The sequence below is a fragment of the Hippoglossus stenolepis genome, chromosome 15, assembly GCF_022539355.2.
Source record: "Hippoglossus stenolepis isolate QCI-W04-F060 chromosome 15, HSTE1.2, whole genome shotgun sequence".
NCBI lineage: Eukaryota > Metazoa > Chordata > Actinopteri > Pleuronectiformes > Pleuronectidae > Hippoglossus > Hippoglossus stenolepis.
The window spans coordinates 20431257-20451508 of NC_061497.1; the positions used below are offsets into that span (position 1 = coordinate 20431257).

Sequence of the window (20252 nt, forward strand, 5' to 3'; positions counted from 1 at the left end):
CTTTTGAAGGTTTTCTTCTGCTCGGGGTGGAGTGTTGGGGGGTTTGTGGCGCGCTGGCAGCTGAGGCAATCTGGGTCTCAAGCACATCTAAGGTTGGGCAATTAGTTCCAGTGCCACTATTAATGTGCTGAAGGGGCGCGCTCCGCGGGGGGTTGAGGGCCCGGCTCAAAGGGCTTCGGTCCTTGCTGGGAGGAGGGGGTTGAATATGGCCAGAAGAGGTGGGGGTCAGGACCTCAGGGCCATGTGAAAGCTATACCATGTCCACTGACCTCGCGGGGCTTGTATAGGCCGCGGCCACGGTGCTGCCGCCGGCCATCGCACAAATACACAGAGACTGACCGTTACAGTTTCTACTGTTTTACGACAAAGACGACGTCTCGAGGGAAAAGTCGGGACAAAACTCCAGTGAGACAACAAGTAGTAAAAGGCCTCATTAGTGGAGCAGATGATTAGGATTCCACTTTATCACAATTGGATAATTAAAACATGGGCAGACCTCTTTTTATGAATGAATTTGATTGTTATCGGTTATTTGAGTTATTTAATAATAAAGAAAGTGTGAATTCCGGGACCTTTCCCACAATTAACAATGTTATTATTCACGTGTTTCAAACTGTGAAGATTTTTGTAGTTTAAATGAAATTGAATAAAAATAATGGACGAAAAATAACATTTGTACAACACAAATCTTCAAATATTGTAAAAGGACGAATCCACCACTCAGACAATTAACTATAAATTGCAAATGTAAAGTTTTTACCTTAATAAAATACTTTACATTGACAGTCGCTCATCAAACAACAATCCACAAACAGATTCCTCGTCTCTGCTGAAAATCTATAACAAACCAAATCTATAACAAACCAATTTCTCTCATTTGATTTTGAATGTAAAGAACATGTTCTATTCTGGAAATAAATATTGAAATCGTCAGCGAGCTCCACATCATCATCAACAATGACCAGAGGCTGAAGACGGAGACAAACCGAATGCTCTGCTGCATATTCCCTTTGTACCTCGACACCCACATAGAGTCTACATCTCTCTCCTGGGCTTTTGATCTCCGGCGTAATATGTCAAGGGTATTTAGAGGACAGAAAGCGAGACGTGGAGGAACCGTAATGCCAGCGAGTCCCTCTCTGTGCTGCAGCCGCTGCTCTCTGATCCCAAACATTTCTACTTTTCACAGGTTTTCTCTTCTCCTCTGTCTGCGTCGAGGTGGGAAATGTAAAGCGCGGGTTTGGCATCTTTGACGCGAGCCGTCGTCACAGTCGCTGCTGCAGACGGATGAATGAGGACAGATCGTGAATAGCTGCTGCAGAGCGCTGCTTGGATTTGAAATGCGGATTTTCCTGATGGTTTTTTATTTTTTTAAATCGTTTAGTTTTAACCAAATGCACTTTCAGGAAATTTGGGAAAAAGGATGAATAAAAATGCCAAACTGTTACTGTAAACAACCACTTCTGAGATTATTTGTTTTAGAAAAGCACTAATTCACACCTTGTAGTCAATATTTCTGTTTTCATGAGGAAAAAGAACATATATGAAGGTGCAACTCTTTGCTAAATGTACTTATGAATTAAAAGTAGACAAACCAACTCGATATAAGTGACACTGTCAGCGTCATAATGTTTTAATTGCCCTTATAACCCTTTTTATACAGTAGAATGTCAAAGTGGAGTTCATTTAAAATAGTTTAACATATTGCTGGGTAATTTTGTCAAAAGCTATGCATTTCATAAAGGGAAAATATGAATATGTAAAAAGATTATCAGACAGAGACGTCAAAAAAATGTAGTAGAGTAAGTGAAAAAATAAACAGTTCATTAAAATAGTGCATGTGTATATATATACACTTGGTGATTTCCATCTAAATAAAGAAAAAGTATTATTTCCTGCTCTTTCAACATGTTTTTTGAAAGAAGCCGTTTGGGAGGACAAACTGTCGCCTCTCTCCGTGACTCCTGATTGGCCGGTGGTCGCGGCTTCGGCCAAATTCAAACCCTCTGGCTGCTGCTGCGGCTCGGGGCGGGTTTGGCCGAAGCCGCTGACCACTAGGGTTTGACAGGAGCCTTTGTGTTCTCCCAGGACAATAGGGGTGAGAGGTGATGGTGGTGGTGGTGGTGGTGGTGGGGGGGGGTCACGGCAATCTCCCACACAGCGCCACCGCACCCCTTGCTTCATCTGTAAAGTCCTCGCCTGCTGACCTCTAACCCCTGCTGCCTTTGTCCAAGTCGAAATAATAAAATCTGTTCCGGCAAATGGATGCCAGAGAGGCCGCTGTCCGTATTGTACGTCTCTACTCGGCTCTTTTCTTCCTCCGTCCTCCCGACGCGGAAGGTCGACACTAAGATTACGGCCAGATTACGCTGGAGTCCCGCGGAGGTTCCCTTTCTCGTGCAACTTCTCATTTCTTAATTAAAGGCAACCAACAGGAATTGGGTTGTAATGGATCGTATGGGATTAAGGTTGATAAATGTACTTAACAGTTTCAGAGTGGGCGTGCGGGTTGTAGTGTACGTCAGCCTAGCTTGAGAGCAGGATTCCTCAGGAAATATTGATTATTAGAGAATTGGATGTCACGTGAGAAGGAAGACGACTTCGCTAAGTGAATCTGAAGCATTAAGTTACAGCAGGTTGATGTAAAAAACTTTTTTTTTCACATGTTTCTTGAGCTTCTACAGCAGGTCAAGTTATACTGAGCGTATTTAGGTCACTGAGCCACTTCAGGACAATGAAGCGAGGATGGTGTTGAGTTTTCACTTTTCTCAGCTACACCCTGACAAAAGCAGCAAACAAAATAAAGTCCTCTACACTCCTGCTCTTTGTTTCTCATCCTTATTCCAGACGGGTTTTCCCTGATGTAAAATAAATCTCCAGACTTTTGAAGCAGGAGCATTTCTCCTCCCTAAAAAGAAAATCTTGCATAACGGATTGCAGAGATTTTTCTTCCATAAATAAACTGAGAAAAGTGCAGAAACCTGAGTTTTTTTACGTTATCTGATTCCTTTTTTTTTTTTTAAAGTTCAGTAAATCCAAAACTTTCCATCAGTCAAAGTTAATTATTCAACTTTAAATCCACGCTGACGTCCCAACACACCTGATGATTCATAATTCTGAAATCCAACTCACAATTATAAGAAAAAGTTTTATAACACATCATGTAAAACAATGTATTCTCTTTAATGACAAATGCCTTCAGGATATTAAGACACTTTGTAGAAGTGCTGATGCAACATCAGTGTTTTCGGAACAGATGAGAAAAAATTATATAACTTTTTTGGCACTTTTCTAATAGTAGCATGATTTTGTATTATAAAGACACAAGAAGTAAAAGTTCTCAAACGTTAAATATCGATAAACAGAATCTAGAATTGGCAATTTCGTTGAATTGTATTGAAATTAAAAACAAAGAAAAAATTTAAATATATATATTTATAATTTGTGACTAGATGGTTGGTGTAAGTGTAATGTGATAAATACCAATTAGTCATTAGGGTTTGATACCCAACATTAATTATTTAATATACTCAATATAGTCAATCATGCATTGTGGTCTATTAAAAATACTGTGTCTAAGTTTCAATTGACTTTTGCAAACTTTCCAACTCCAAGCAGCTGAATCAGTTAAATATTTTGTGTAGAAAGATTAAAAGTTTGCAACTATTTCAGATTTTCCTCATTTTTAATGCATAGAAATACGTAGAAAATCATTAAAATTACAATCTTGGTCGTAAAATTTTCAGATCCATTATTTCCCCTGTGTTCCCTCTGCTCAAACCAGACAGTACAGGTCGTTTGGTCATGTCACGTCACAGAAAACATTATGTTGAAGTCATCACTGTCGCCTATTCTCTCTCTCTGAAGCCTTTTCTTTCCCCCCTCGGGGCAGGAACCCCCAAAACCCACTGACAAAAGTCAGGTCTGTAACCCCTGCAGCCCCACCCCCGTGCTCTTTGACCTATAGTGGAGGCCTGGCTGAGCACAAACAGTGGTCGTCCCCTGAAGCCCCCACCGTCACCTCCACCTCCGCCACAGGCTCCTGTTTCACTCGGCCAATGAAAGGGCCTACTGTAAATAACAGGGGCCTGGTTGACCCGGGAGTTTATCTGGGCCTGAGACCCCTGCGTCCACCCTACTGTAACAGAGCCCGCCGCTCACAATAGACTCTCTCATGGGTGTTAGACTGTGGGCTCTTTCCCCTCTGTGCCCACTCAGAATGGGGATTAGAAAAAAAAAAAAAAGGGCCCCTGTCAGGTCCTCGGAGGGGGTCAACCCCCTCCAAACCAGCATCACAACCCCATCCCACAGACACTTTAGCCTTTGTCCCCGTGTGAGACTTGGGAGCAGGGAAGGATGGAGGGAATGTGGAGGTGGAGCTACAGCCTGAGACCAATCACTCTGACAAAACGCTGGATCAAACTCGCGGATCCAAACAGCATCAAAGCTCAAGTCTGTGCCGAAGCCACGGAGATCGTTTCAGATTCAGCGCTTTCCTTCTTCTCCACAACAACCTGGGGAAAAAAACCCACTCGATCCAGAAGGGAAGCACAATTAATCAATCATCAATCAATCACGTTTTTTAATTGTTTAGCCCATATTCACAAACATCCTCTGCCCTCGACAAGTGTGAGGAAAACTACAAAAATAACAGACAGGCACATGTGTTTCCTCTCACAGGACGGACAGAAGGACAATGGACGTCTCTTGTAACATCGAGAAAAGATGGTGTCGGACATAAATGACGAGCTGCATCATTATTTAATTTTATACAAAAAGAAAATGTCTGACAGAGATAAATGGACACTTGTCAGTAATGGTAGCATAAGTGAGTATAATGTATAAATGTTTATTACTTAGTGGTGAAATGATTGATTGATATATTGATGAGTCAATCGGCAAAACATTAATTTAAGCCGATTTTCCAAGGAAATGTTATTTCAAGCAATTTAACCGTCAACATGGGAATTTGTTTTCTGACAATGTGCGGTCTAAACCATTGATACATTCATTAGGCAAATAAATAAACAATTACAATTTGTCAAATTGAATTTAATTACACTAAAATATTTGTTAGCTGCAGCTCTGGTTTAATCGTCCTCCTCAATCGTCAAATTTCAGATCTCTTGCTGGCTATGAGTAATGTGCGAGTAATATGAAGACGAGAGGGAAGAGAAATAAAGTGAAGATCAGTGATGATGATGATGAAACATCTTCACAGCACTGTGTGTGTGTGTGTGTGTGTGAGGAAGAGAGAGAGAGAGAGAGAGAGAGAGAGGGAGATAGAGAGAGGAAGGTTTCGGGTCAGAGGCTAAGTGAAATATATCCCCACTCTGAGGCATGCAAGAGAGAGGATGCAGGAAGCTGAGGGCCAGAGATAAGGGCACAGACGTGGGCGATAAGCACCCAAACACCTGTTAGGGAAGCTCCAGCTTCTCGCCTCAGACCGACGCTTCACAGGAGGCAATAAAACACAAGCAGGGAAGGAAGGAGAAAAGTATATGAACAAAACCATCAGAGAGAAAACCGCCGCCGCCGCCGCCGCTGCTGCTGCTTTTCTTTCCCAGAAGACGAGAGACGGCGGGTGAGGACTGCAGAGGGTGTCGGTGGCGAGTATGGGGCGGATGAAACTCCATCCTGTTTTACACCGTGCTTAATGGCAGATGGCGGGAGCCTACAGCATCATTTGTAAGGTCAGCGGCGAGACAGGAGTGGCAGAAATGATGCTGTTTGAGTCATGACATGTCAGAGCCCACCGCCTCAATGATCAGTCCAGGAAATGGAATGGCCTTTTTTTTTTTCTCCTCTCTTTCTCTTTACTATCCCACTCTCGCCTTTCAGGGCCCAGGGACAAACAGACCAACACAAAACAATCTGGGAGCGGTCAAGAGAGACCTTGGAGACGCCTGACAGTCAGGCAGTAAACAAGAGAGACAGGATTCATAACGTGTCAGGAGAGAAATTCATGGGATGATTATGGCGGCGAGGGGGGGGGGGAGACACCGTCTGACCGATTAAATGATGCTGGCCATCAAATAACTCGTCAGGGGCATTCTGGGAATTACGATGCCAATTAAAGACAGACTGATATGATTATAACGTGACGTTTTCCAGTGTTTGGTCCGTGTGATTAATGAGTCCGATCTTACAGGAAACAATATGAATCTCATCTTTTAATCACGATAATAAATGTTGTAATTTCAGGGCTCAGTCTGTGCTGTGACGACTATATTCTATTTATTGTATTTTTGACTAAATTTCTGTTTTAGGCAAAAAAAAACTGTAAAAAAAAAAAAGCTGAATTAAAATTAAATGAATGTATAGGGAGATAAACTTTACTGGAAATGCAACTTAAGAGTTATAGTGCACAAACAAATTACATGTTAATTCTTTCTTATTATTTATTTATCTTTTTTTTTAAATCAAATAGGTTGATGGTTTGTCAAAAAGTTATTGGGGAACTTTAAACGAGTCACATGAATTGTAGATACGGCCTGTGGCTCAGTCGGAAAATGTGTTATGTAATGTTAAAGATAAATATATTCAAGATTTGAGGCCAAGTTTTCAGGGACTTGAACTAAGAGTCGATTAGGAGCCAAAACTCTGGAGCCAAATATAACTTCATATTCTCAGTTGCACTTTTAGAGTCGTTTGACAAAATCTGAAACGTATAGAACAGAAACGGAAAATAGCAAAGTTCGTCTTTTTCCTGATGTAATGAAGAAATGTGTTTTTATAGCAGAAGGTGAAACGAAGATGCAGATGTAGTAAAACTGGTCCATACTGTACTGGCTCTCCATGAAAAACCCTGAAACCCAGATTTTTAAATTTCAGAACATTCTGGTTTGTTTGAATCACATCTAATGAGGGAAATGTTCAAAACCGATAAAAAATACACCAGAGTGGTTTTTTAAACACAGATCTGTTCGCCAACATTACACCCGGGCGACTTACACTGTTTTCAGACATTCCTGCTCTTCAAGCAGACAAATCTCCCTTCAGTTCAATCCCACCCCCACCTCGCATGCAGCCCGTGTGAGGGGGGGCGCCGGCCGTTCCATCATCAGCTCCCTGCCTCTGCTAATCTCTCTGGGCGTCTTCGGTCAGCAAATACATAAATCAATTATAGTTTTAAGCTTTATGCCATGATTTACCCAACTGATCCCTCCTGGATTACAGCGCAGCTTAAAACGTGTCGGTCGGGCGCTGAGGCTTCGAGTCGCCTTGACATTCATTGCACCCCTGCCCACGACGCCCGGCGAGCAGCATGTCGGACGCCACATACACGGACGTGAGAGCGTTTTGAGCGGGGTGACGGGCAGATAGGCCGCTCGGCGATAACACCGTGACGTTCCTCCTCCTCCTCCGTAGTAGTAGTAAAATTGTTATTCCTTCGAGTGTTAACCCTGATAACCTAAATGTGTCAAAGGTCCACGGTCTAGACGGAGAGTGTTGATTAACCTGAGAAGGAGTCAGGTCTTTAAATCATTAACATGTAACACTACACGCTTGTGTGTCAAAATATGAGGCACCGAATACTGCTCATTACAACAAGAGCAAATCCTCAAGACAGGGAAGAGACTGATTTCACACTGACACTGACAGAAATGTGAAATATAGAAATAATTAAATAATGACTCACTAATCAGGTGCTAGTGGCCAATAAATGTGTGTTCTCATAAATAAGTATAAAATAGTAGAACATGCACTAACTTTGGATTTGGCTACAAATGTAAACAATCAAATAAAATTGAAATACATTAACTACTACATGGGGTGGGATGTAGTGAAGTACATTTACTTAGTTGGGCTACTGTACCTTTTTTTTCATGTATCTGTACTTTATTTAAGTAGATTTATTTTTGGCTTACTTTCACTTTTACTCCACTGCGTATATCAACAAATATATGTATTTTTTTACTCCAATGTATTTTTTATGGGAGGGGGTGCATTCGGGAATAGAATACACTCACTTTACTTTCACTTGAGTACATTGTTGTCTCTTTATTTTCTACTTTTAACTCAGTAAAACGAGTACTTCCTCCACCACTGCGTACTATGACATATATCTAGAAAAGTACTCTCTTATTTAATTAATGTTTGTGCAGATTCTGCGGAAAACACAAAATTTGGTATCTAATTAAAGCTAGAATCCTCAATTTTATCACATAACTAACAAGCTGTTTATGTGGCAGATTAAATCCCTTTGATTTGATATATTTTAACAGAAATATTTCCATCCTGCACATTTAATGTACGTATAGTGACAGAAGTGCAGCGTGTCTTCATTTAAAAAGCTGTGAATTCATGAATTCTCTATAAAGTGACCACATTAGCAGATGTTTTCACAAAAGCTTAAATGCATTTCTACTTTTTTTCCAGTTTTGTCCTCCAATCTAATCTGCCTGTTAACAAATTTGGCTCATGACCATCATCATCACAACGTTTGTGTTTTGGTCGATATTACGCAAAAACAGTTGGACAGAATCTCACGAAATTTGGTGGAAGGATGCGGTACGGGTCGGGGAGAAATCCATAAAATATTGGTACGGATCCGGTTCAAGGCTCGGATCGAGGATATTTTTCCCATAATTCATGGATCTAGGATGAAAAACGATTTAAACGATTCGACATGATGTCTTTTCACTGTAACATTAATTCTAACAAGCCGTTTATGAGCAGGTATAGCTAACTCTCACTTCCACCTGTTGGGCCAACATGGTACCTCTGCCTCTGAGCAGTGAGGTGGACTCAAACATCGCACATGTCGCCGCCCCGGCCTCAGTTTCCTACCTGAGAGCTCCTTTGTGACAGGTGACTGTGGGGAGAACGGGGGGTAATTTTTATGACCAGCTTCTTAGCGTGCTGGTATCACTCCATTGGGGCCCCTTGCCAATCTCTGGCAAACCATTCAAGTGGCAACAAAGAGGCTAATTAGAAGCTCTCTCGCTGGAAGCCCGCGGAGGGCTCTGGTTTGATACTTCCCAGGGAGGCTCGGGGGCCTCTGAGGTGGCGGTGGCAGCTTTTCCACACACACACACACACACACACACACCACACACCACACACACACACACACACAGGACATTTGTGAGCACACTTGGGTAGACCCTTTGGCTTCGGCACATTTGCTCATTGTGCCCGTCCTCCCTACGGTCCGCCAGAGCGATAGAATCAGAGCGGGGGAACCGACACATCTTCTTTCATGTGGCGGGGACCCAGAGAGGGGATGCTAATAGGATATCGATGGGATTAGAACCCAGAGCGTTCAGGTCCAGGAGAACAGAGGCAGGGCTCCATGAACTAGAACTAAAACCCACTCAGCTTTATGGCCAGATCATTCTAATTCTATTGACTTTTGCTTTTTTTTAAATGGGAAAGGTGACAATGATGCATGCACTTTAATACAGTAGGAAAAGTGAAGAGGGTGTGTTTATTATGATAAAGGTCAAAAACACAAAGAATCCGCCGTCACATCCACACACACACACACACACACACACACACACACACACAGTGTATTCAGAGGAAACAGTGGCACAACCTCATCCCCCGCCAACACTTGCAGCAGCTTCTGGTGAGAGCAGATAGGCATCAGGAAGTTAAGGCCGATAACACATTTGCATGTCACCTGATAACTGGCTGTAATTAGTACTCCCGTTGAGCCCCCCCCCCCAGCCACACACACAACAACAACAAAACAAAATAAAAACCCACTCGCTCGCATGGACACACACACACACACGGCCAACTTCCAGTACAGTATGTTATCCTTATCCCTCCCTCCAGACCGCAAGGCCCCCACGGGGACAAAGGATAGGGGGCCTCCGTGTGTTCGTTTCATGGCAGCCCCTGCCACACCGCATCAGCAAAGGCCACGTCTGCCGAGCGCTGTTAGCCACACAGAGGCAGCTGGTCGCGCCGAGTCAAGCTGCTAACTTTTATTGCGCAGGCACCTCCCTCCACTCTTATCTCAGGGAGGGAGGTGATCTAATCAGCCAACTGATTAGATCACCCTCCCTCCATTGCCATAGCCACTGTCTGGATGTTAAAGCCCCCACACTTCTCTTGGTGTTGCCCTTCTCTTTTTATCCCCTCCCTCCCTCCCTCCCCTATACATAAAAAAGCATCCCAATTCTTTTTAAAAAGCAGCTTCACCACATGTGAGAAGGTGACTCGCTACCTGACGTCAGCGCGTGACGGTAAAATGCTTGATGTGTAATACGGTGTGTGTTTGTGCACGCACGCACCTCCGCGTGTGTGTGTGTGTGTGTGCAGTGAATTCCACATGATGTAGCCCCCTGTGTTAAGTCTTTAATCGATACATCTCCCTATCCTGACAGTAAGGACAGAGCCCAGATCTGAGATCAGAGCGATGGCGGTGTAAATCTTTACGGTTCAACCAGAGCCTTTTAAAGCCTGTCTATAATTGGGCTTCAGCCAGCAGCTGCCTCGGCTGCAGCCATCACCGTGGGCCCCGGTCAAGGCTTCAGTTCCTCGGGGGCATAAACAAACCCTGCACCTCCAATAAGGGCAGAAGAAGAGGCACCTGTGTGAGGATAAAGAGGAAGACGAGGTGGCAGCCAGACTTGAATAAGCCCTCTCTGTCTGTGGTTTGGGTTTTTCTTGGAGAGGGTTTCTCTTTCTTTCTTTTTTTTTTGTTGAGTGAGGATTTTTGTGCTATTGGATTATTACACCAACATGTACTGTACCTCTGAGTGCAAGTCGGGAGGACTTAGCTCACTGAGTGATTTCAAATAGAGGGTAATCCACTGCCATGTAATAGAAGCTTTGTTGCTGGGCTGCTTTCAGGAAACTGCAGGGAAATGCTTGCAGTTTAACAGGTTGGGATCAGAAGCTCGCTGCTGCTTTGGTTTTAGTGTATTGAGTCATTTTTATTTTAGGCCAGAGTTGATGTACAGTATCCAGAAAGATGATACAGCGAATATCTGGCAACAAGTGTGCATCACTTCTACAAACAGCCAGAAACAGTCTCCTTTTCACTTCCTTTAAGTTGAGCGGAGGAAACCACCACAGTTATCTGATAAGGGAGACGTGCACATGTACTTGTTGCACATTCTGCATTAGGTGTGTGTACATTGATGCCTGCTGCAACACATGCACACTGGAAATTAAAATGCAATCTCCAAATGAGATGCACGCTTGTAGATTTTGGAAGAAAATGCAAAGATGCCTGTCACGCAAACCCTCGTGGTACCGAGGATGTCGAAAAAGAAAAATCTCCCTCACAGTTTCTGATCTCTCTGAGCCTTTCAGACATCTGCTGAATTAGATATTAAACCGAGAAAGAATAAATATTGAAAAGTTGCTGCTATTTCATCGTAAGACTTTGTCTTCACGTGGCCTGTGTTGCTCCTGACGAGTGTCTCACTGTAGGACATCACCGGCGTCTGACGAGAGCAGAACCACTGAACCATCCTCCCTTCTTTAAGGTCCACCCAGCAGCCCTCGTGTTGCACGGTCCCCTGAACCCAACCACCCTGCTGCTCACGGTGTGAATGTATAGTAAGAAAACCGGTGGTTAATGGTTGATAGCGGCCAAAGCACACAAGTGTCAGGGTGGAGGGAATCAACTCGTACGCCTTCCACCGGTCTCGCGGCGATGTGCAAGGTATGTGTGCGTGTGTGCGTGTGTGTGCATACATCGTTATCACCTGCAACAAACGCTATGGGCCGCTATCTGGGCTCAATCTGCTCTTGGTTTACTGAGGAGGAGTGCCAAGGGTTATCTGTCCCTCTCTGATATGCACAGATAAGAGCCTTGGGCCCGCTGTTTAAACACCTGGGGCCGGGGGTATTGGAGCGCCCGCCGTCCCCCCTCTGCCACAAAAGGAGAGGAAATGGAAGAGCAAACGCCGGCTGCTGCTGCTGCTGATGAAGAGGGGAATGTGTGTGAGAAGTAATGAACACAGGAGTGTGTGCGCGTGCTGAGGTTAATGCAGGGGTGATTATCCCCCTACTCTCCCCCTGCTTACCCCAATACTTTAATCAATAATAAGAATAACAGGAGCAGGAACAGAGAGGCAGCGATGCTTTGACTTGTCTCAATCATGCACACACCCCCTCTCTGCCCTTTCAGAAAACCCTTTTTTCCGTGCTATGAAAAGACAGAGTTAAAGCATTGATGGTTTTCAGTAATGTTTAACGGCTATATGTTGGAAAAGCGCTCCTTTAAAATAGGCTCTTTTTTCACTTATGTGATGTACATTACAGCGAGGGTCAGTCATTTGCATGAGAATGGACGATTAAGTGAAAGAGATAAACCCAAGGCTAGTTCCCGTGAATTGGATGCTGTGTTTGGAATACCAAGCAGTGGAGGGTTTTTTTCTTTCCTCCCTGCTCCTCAGCCTCTGCAGAATTAGCCCCCTGCATCATGCATTTATTTTCCCAATAATCACTCAGGCCTTTCCTGTGTTGATTATTTTCTCAGTGCAAGGGTTACTAAAATATTGCTGTAATCCTGTCTCCCCGAAGCTGCGAGCGCGCTCACCCTGGGCTTCCTCTAGGAAATAAATCCTGGGCTTGTCAGTGGGGAAGTAGTGGTGTGGACTGCTGGAGGAGAGACGCAGGGGAGAAGTTGTTGTTGGTCAGACGGGGGATTGCTTAGATTCGGTAAACTGACCCTCAGGCACCTATGAAGTGTGGCCCTTATTTAGTTTTATACATTTCTCTGGAAGGTTACTCCGAAATAAGGCTGTGCATCATTTGAAATCTATCACTTTCAGCACCGATACGCTGCCTAATTTTCACCACAGGTCCCAAAACAACAGATTTATAAAATATTAACTGTTGTCTAAATATATGAAAGCAGCCATACAAGTAAATTAGATTCGATTAAGGGGTGATCTGATTAAAAATGCACAATTTAATGAATTAAATTAGGAAATTAAGCCCTTTACTTCAAGGTTTTTTTCCACATCTTATCAGCACATGTTTCTCGTGTCCCATGGGAGACTCCTCGCAGACCACTTGTGGAGCACAAACACAAAGCAGTCAGTCTGCGTGGGTGTTTTTTTATGATATAATCCAGGGCACAGAGGAATGAAAGGGAGCAAAGACTAAATTTATACAGGAAGTGGGTACTTTCGGGTGCATTCATTTCAACATAGACACACGCACACAGACACCTCACACCAATGACCTGCGCCACATCTGGAAACAATTACGCTCATGTTTGACTTGACCTGCTTGCACCACGTGAACTCTGCCAACTTCTTTTTTTTTTTTATGTGTTTGTTGCCGAGGCAGTGAGTGACCCTGACACGGAGGCGGTGGGGAAATGACGTGTAATTAGTCAGAGGGAACACGACTCCGCTCGTCTGAAATAAAACATCTTGTATTCACATCAAAAGAATCAGCACCTTGACAGGCCAGACACCCAAAAATAAAAGAGAGAGAGAGAGAGAGAGAGAGAGAGAGAGAGAGAGAGAGAGAGAGAGAGCACAGACTTGATTTGCTATCAAATGACCCACACTGGAATTTGTGAGGACACGAGGAGCGTCTGAATTATCAAGCATCTCAGGGAAGCACAGCAGACCTTTCATGTGCGGATGGCAGAGCAGGCAGCGGATGATGCAATGTTTGATTTCTGCACTTCAGGAGGCTTTCAGGACAGCACGTACAATATTAAACAGTGTCGTGTCGGTGTATCAACCAGTCTAAATTAACCCATTAGTATGCTATGGGGCGAGGCGGCAAGATCAATGCATGAAACAGTTTGGAAATCTCCTTTGATACAAGATTTCCCAGCTTGAGCGAATTGATGAAATTCCTCTTGAAACGCAGGCAACCATTTCACACGCCAGACTTTTTTTCTCAAGACAGAGACGAGTGTAGCCTGTCCTTTAACACAGCGACGCCACATTACTGCATCACTCACAGGAGCTGGAGAGCGTTTTGGAAGCTGTTGTCGAAGCCCTTCGAACGCAGCTCGGGTAATTCAAACAAAGATTAATAATGTCGGACCGTGGCGAAACGCCTGTTTTATCCCATGAATAATGAGCTCTGATCAATAGCGAGCACTCTTTGTGTCAACACCACGAAACTGCAAAGTAACTGACTGACGCAACGGACCAGCCAAATAAAAAAATCACTGCACAATGAGATTACTTCAAAACTGCAAACAAAGGACACCTCTCTTCGGGGTAATAGCCATTCTGCAATATTCAGTATTTTTATGAGACGAGACCAAATCTGATTTAGAAGCGGAGAAGCTTGGGACTGGATCAGCGCAGCTCTTGGCCGTGCATACCAAGATACCGGCTAGGGCACAAGGGGATGGGTGATTGGGTTCAAATCCTCAGTGTGAACTTTAGCCACAGCGCATTCCGATTGATTTAAACAAACATTGCAAGGTGAGAAGGTGGCTCTCAAGGTAAGAACAAGGCCTCTGGGTAAAAAATGAACAAAAGAACTGTGACAGTGCAAAAACCCCACAAAGAAGTGATGCAAGTACATTCCACAAGACTGATAATAAAAAGTCTGAAAGATGCAGAGGTGCTGACCTATGACATGAAGCTTTGAGGGAAGTTTGGAAAGAGTCTACAGGTTAGTTCCAGTGTTCGGTCTGAAGTTTCCAGGCCTTGAGATCTATTTCTATTGCCTGATTGAAACAGCGCTGTGCTGGTTTACCACCACTCCCCTTGTCCCTTGTCCCTGAGCCCAGGTTCAGCGCTCATATCCTGGGCTGACCGCTTACGCCAATTATCAAGCTAATAAGGGCCCCCCCCCTTGGGCAGTTATGAGAAGGGGGAGGAGAGCGGGTCTGGGATAAGGGGGTATCAATCTGGTAAGTGTGTTATAGCTGCCACCCACAATTTGTAAGGTGTGAGTTAGTGTCCTAGACTGTGTTTCCTGGGCCTGGACGTTATTAAAGGGGAGGATCTCAGGAAACAGAACTTAGGTCTGTGTCACTTACTCAAATCACATAGATTCAAAATGACAACATTTTCCAAAAAAGGCACAAACTGGTGACTTACAGTCGAGAAAGGTTTAAAACCAAGTCACTGTTCCCCACAACAATCATGGAACTAATATGTACGATCCGTGTACAAAAATCCTGATTAAATATGACTTTCGATTTCAGTTTCACATAAACAAAACCACGTCTAAGAAATCTAGAATCAACCATTACAATTGATTCATTGAAAAACAACGTACATTTCAAGGCCAAGACAATTAGTGAGTAGAGAACTTTGTCTTACCTGTGCTGCTCCACGGAGTCGTTGTCTGGCAGCTCTACACCGCAAACATTGCAGCGTTCGTGCTGGTTCCTGCCGTCTGGTTTCAGGCCCACCGCCAGCTCCCCGAGCTTGCTGAAGAATTCTCTCTGGATGAAGCTCTGAGGCAGGAGGGCCCCGTAGGCACTGAAGTCCATAGACATAGCCAGGGCCGGGGACATGGGGAGAGCGGAGGCCATGGACGCCGGCATGGACATCATGGCATCTGATTTGTGATTGACAGGTAGGGCGTACAGCGAGGCCAGGTGTTTCTCCGTCATTCCAGCCATCGCCTCCAACCCCATCTGACTGACTTCAGCATGGTGGTCGCCCATGCCGTCATCGCGGACGTAGTGCAGCTCACGGGCGCTGGTGATCACGCTGCTCCTGGTCGGTGTGCCGGGACCGTCTCGGTTCCTGTCCTCGCCGCTTCGCTCTCCATTGCTGGAGGCGCTGGACTCCATGTTCAGATGGCTGTCGTGGCCATTGCCACCCATGTCCACTTGCATCATCTCAGTCTTGATCTCAGTCATCAGGTGGTGGGCGTTGGCATGGACAAGTTGTTCGGCAGAAAAGCCCTGCTGGAGCAGAGACTGGCCGATGCTCATCAGGCTGTCCACAGCAGCTTTGGTGGGACTCAGGCTGGAGACGCTGAAGGAGGTGGACACCGAGGGACTCTGGTCCACCATCCCAGACAGGGAGACTTGCTGGGAAGCTGTCAGATAGGGATTCACCATGGAATGTTGTTTAGAGTTCTTGGCTCCGTTGTGGCCTTTGCGCTCTTCATCCTCCTCTGTGCTTCCGTCATTAGCATTTACCTCGACGTCGTTCTCGTCCGAGGACTGGATGGTTTCCAGGATCTTGAGACATTGCTCCTCCAAATACTCGATCTCCAGGATCTCGGCTGCATACAGGAGGTCGTCCAGGTCCTCCACCTTGGCCTGTAGCGTGGCAGTGTAAGCATACTCCAAAATCTGCTGAAAAGTCTTTGGTGAAAGAAAGTCCAGGGTGTAATGCTGGCTGTTGCGGTGGAAGAGGATCTCGAACATTTTGCTGGTGCAGGCGAGCACGGTCCGGTGAGCGTGGAACTCCTGAGTGTCTACCATGATGACCACGTCGCACAGGGTCCCGGCCAGACGCATCTGGTTGGCCTTCTGCAGCAGGGCAGTGGGGTGGTTGGGGTTCTGGAGCTGGATCACACCCATCTTAGTTAAATCCATTTTGTCGATGCAGTCCACGAGGCCGACTCATGAGGCTCGCCTTCCCCGCTCCGCAGTGTTTTTAGCTATCTTTGTAAACAAGATGAAACCTGAGTGGAGACAGAATGAAAAGGAAAATCAGCAAAGTTTTTCCACAATCCAACAATTGCTCTCCTCTTTTTTTGGGGGGAGGGGGTGGGGTCAAAAATTGAATAAACGAATTTAATTCTAATTAATCTCCGTCGTCTTTGACAAAAGAACATTCGACGATTAAATGTTGACAATGACAATGAAATTAATTTGTCAATAAAGTCACCGTTTTTCTAAATGGAAAAATGTGAAATCAGTGGAGTTGCAAATTGCACACATCCTGCAGGGACGGTAAACGCTCGGCGGCGGCGGCATTGTTCTTAAAAATCCGTGAATAGTATTGACTGTATATTTCTGAGGGGGGTAGACAAATTGTGTGCCGTCCAACAGGCTCACCCATGCATACCAATCAGTCCAACATATGCCACGTTAAAGAGACGTCTTCATTTGGTTATCTGACGGGGGACGTACACCAGTTAAACAAGTGGGAATTGTGGGATTTTTTTCTTTTTCTTTTTCCAGTGCTGCTTCGGCTCACAAAGACCGTCAGCAGCCTTTTCTGAAATTAAATAGCATCTTACTCAGTATTCCCATCACAGACAGGGGAGTGGGGGAGAGAAGCAGGGAGCAGCGGCCAGAAATGGGTGGAAAGGAAAGCAGGATGAGGCAAAAGCAACACACACACACACTAACACACATACACAACACAACACTGCCTCTGCTCACAGTCACTAGTGTCCAAAATCCCACATGATTTGTCTCTGTGACAGTTGTTAACTTGATTATTCGAGTCAACAGCGCGACGTGTTGCTCCGGCACATCACAAACTTTGACCTGCGCTGAAATAACAAAAGGGCTCACATTTAATTGGTTTATGTGGATTTTAAAAAGGAACGATCATCTCTGTGACTCGTGTTGACACACTCGGCTTAGCTGGAAAAGGTGTTTGTCCACCTGATATTGTGGATTACAAATCATAATAGCCACGTCTTTGCAGTACATGTATTAGAATTGCATGAATGAATGACTAAAAAAAGCCAAGTGCCTCCATTGACCCACATTCTGGATGAGATCATTGACCGACAGTTTTTTGTCTCCTCAATCAAGTCAATGTGTCCAGTCTATTGTGACTCGGTGCTTTTATTCTGATAGGGAATTGCTTTCATAATCATTTTAGAAAAACTCTTTGTCAAAAAAAAGCTTTATTTTTCTTTCAACAAATCAACAGGAGAAGTTTCTTAACATTTCTTTTTCCTTCCTCAATAAAAAAGGCACAGAGAGAGAAATACGAGCCCTGCAACAAGAGGTTTTTAAAAAAACAATAATCTACAAGTTCCCAACCAAAGAATTCCGTGTAAATCGGCTGTTATTTGCGTTAAGGGTCATGGAGAATAAATAACCCTGTTGGGTCACTGGACAGTTTGTCTTTTTCGGAGGGGGGGGGGAACACATTGACGAGATCGATATGTGAAAGGTAATGATGAAACCCCGGGTTCTCACTCAACTCTGCAGCCTCTCAGTCAACAGAGGTCACACACCCACCACCAGACACTATCTTTATTACAGGTGAGCCAATATATATATATATAGCTGCGATTTATGGCCCCGTCAATGATCAATGCTTGTTGCGCTCTGCAGGTTTCACACGATGCAAAGTTGCACGTTCGTGGGGGGGACTTAATCATACAAAATAAAAATAAAAAAAGGCACATGGAAGCTGCATGCGTGCGTCTAGACAGCGTTAATATCAGCCAGACGCACCAGACAAATTATACACAGCGTTATGCATTATGCAAAAAACCACCACCACGCTCTACATTAAGTACATTAAACCGGGAGAGATGCTCTCCCCGGAGGACAATGCAGACCGCTGACAATAACCACATTAGGGGCCGACTTCACAGAGAGGCAGCGGAATCAATCCGATCACGAGTTGTCTGCCATCGCGCGCCTTGGAGACCCAGCCACAACAAGAATAAACAGCGTTCAATATTCCAGACCATGAGCCGCACTGACAACACGCGGGTGCGGGGAGAGCAACACACACACACACTGACACAACAAAAAAAAAAAATGGCACAACCCGGAGACACACACACACACAAAATAAAAGTGTTCACGCAGATGTAACCGCTTCAATCTGAGGAACGCACAGGTGGACTTTGTTTGAGGCGAATCGTGGCTGCGCACAATCACGCGTGGAGCTGCCCGAAGGAGACACAGGGAAAAATATATAAAAGAAGTGAAAAGGTGGAGGAAGATCACACACAGTGTCGATAACAAATCAATTTGCCGTTCCCCACCTCACAATTTGCTGCTGCGCATGCGACCCCCGGGACGATTATTGGCAACCGATCACAACCTCCAGGTCCCTGTCAGTCAACCAATCAATCAATCAATCAATCAATCAATCAGTCTCCGTGCGTGTGACTGTACAGTGACGGGATTCGGGTTTGTTTCGCGTGTGGGGGGGGGACCAATGTCTCCCGGTCCTCACCGTGATGTCATCACGGCCAAATGAGCCACACACTGGTGCGTCTGGAGACACAAGGACGCGCCGGCTGCTGTCTACAAAGGAAAATGCGTAATTTCCATCAAAAACGAAAAACGTACGCGATTTCTCCGGCGGAGTCACACGGAGCGAGGCGTCATGTGTCGTCTGGCTCCCGGTGAAAGAGCCCAGACCTCACGTCCTCTGGCTGCGATCTCCGGCATACTAACACCACACCGAGAGAGAGAGAGAGAGAGAGAGAGGGAGAGAGAGGGGTGGGGGGGTTGCGTCAACCTTAACATCTCTACAATACGCGACCGTGCGTAAATGCAAACTTCAACACCTTGCAGCGGCGACCAGGTGAACACTTGTTCCCCACCGAGCGCTCCGCCGCGCGGGTCCAACTTGCGTGCCAAAGTCGCGTTCGCTGCTAACTTCAGCGTGAGGTTGAACGAGGACAAGCGAAACGGGGGGTTGAAAGAAGCGTCCGTCCCCCCTCTACACACACACACACACACACACTCCGCGCTGCAGACACGCATCCAAACATCCATATGGTGAATGAAAGTGCGCAGAGAAAACAGTGGCACACGCATGCAGAGTAGTGGCGGCGGCGGCGGCGGCTCGGGCACTTGTCGCCGGGGGAAAGGAGAGGGGGAACCGCGGCTCCGCTCCAGCCCCCGGCTGCGGTACTCACCCTCCAAGTTGCGCCCGTGTGTGCGTGTGGACTCCGGCTGGTGAAGCGGGGATCGGGGCGCTACAGCATAGTCAGTTCAGTTCGCAGGACCCGCTCTCTCTCAACACGCACTAACTCCTTTCTTCTCTCGCCTTAGCAAATCATCACGGCGCTGACGTCAACGCAGCCAGTCAGCCAGACGAGCAGCCGGCGCTGCGCTCCAGTCCGTACAAACACTGAGAAAGTGAGACACCTAGGGGGCTGTCTCATGTCAAGCGGCTGCCTCGGCAGGCGGCGGTGGCGGGGAAAGGTGAGCCCCACCCCCCCACCTCCTCTCCTCCATCCATCCATCCCTTCATCCATCCCTTCATCCATCCGTCCATCCCTCCAGCTGTTTGAATGCACATGTTATTCCCCAAAACTCCAGCCATGCAGGGGCTCGCTTCATAGTTTGATGGCCCTATTGAGGTTGAGTGAAGTAGGAGAAAGGTTTCTCCCCCCCCCAAACACCGAAACCCATTTTCAATTTAGTCAAAGTGTTTTATTGGAAGCACAGA

The 20252-nt window shown here is 45.5% G+C and overlaps 1 protein-coding gene across 2 annotated transcripts in view; it reads right to left on the minus strand.

Annotated features, from left to right (window-relative positions):
* Positions 1-19949, minus strand: part of zbtb16a (zinc finger and BTB domain containing 16a) — a 142948-nt gene extending 122999 nt beyond the window's left edge. Inside the window, exons 1-2 of one of the 2 annotated variants that reach the window (XM_035178129.2) lie at positions 19717-19949; positions 15225-16548 (exon numbers count right to left, since the gene is read on the minus strand). In XM_035178129.2, coding sequence (XP_035034020.1) covers positions 15225-16459 — 1235 coding nt within the window. In that variant the 5' untranslated portion in view covers positions 16460-16548; positions 19717-19949. Of the gene's footprint in view, positions 1-15224; positions 16549-19141; positions 19244-19716 lie in introns of those variants that run through there. The other variant, XM_035178130.2, reaches the window with a different exon arrangement.
* Between the last annotated feature and the right edge of the window lie 303 nt (positions 19950-20252).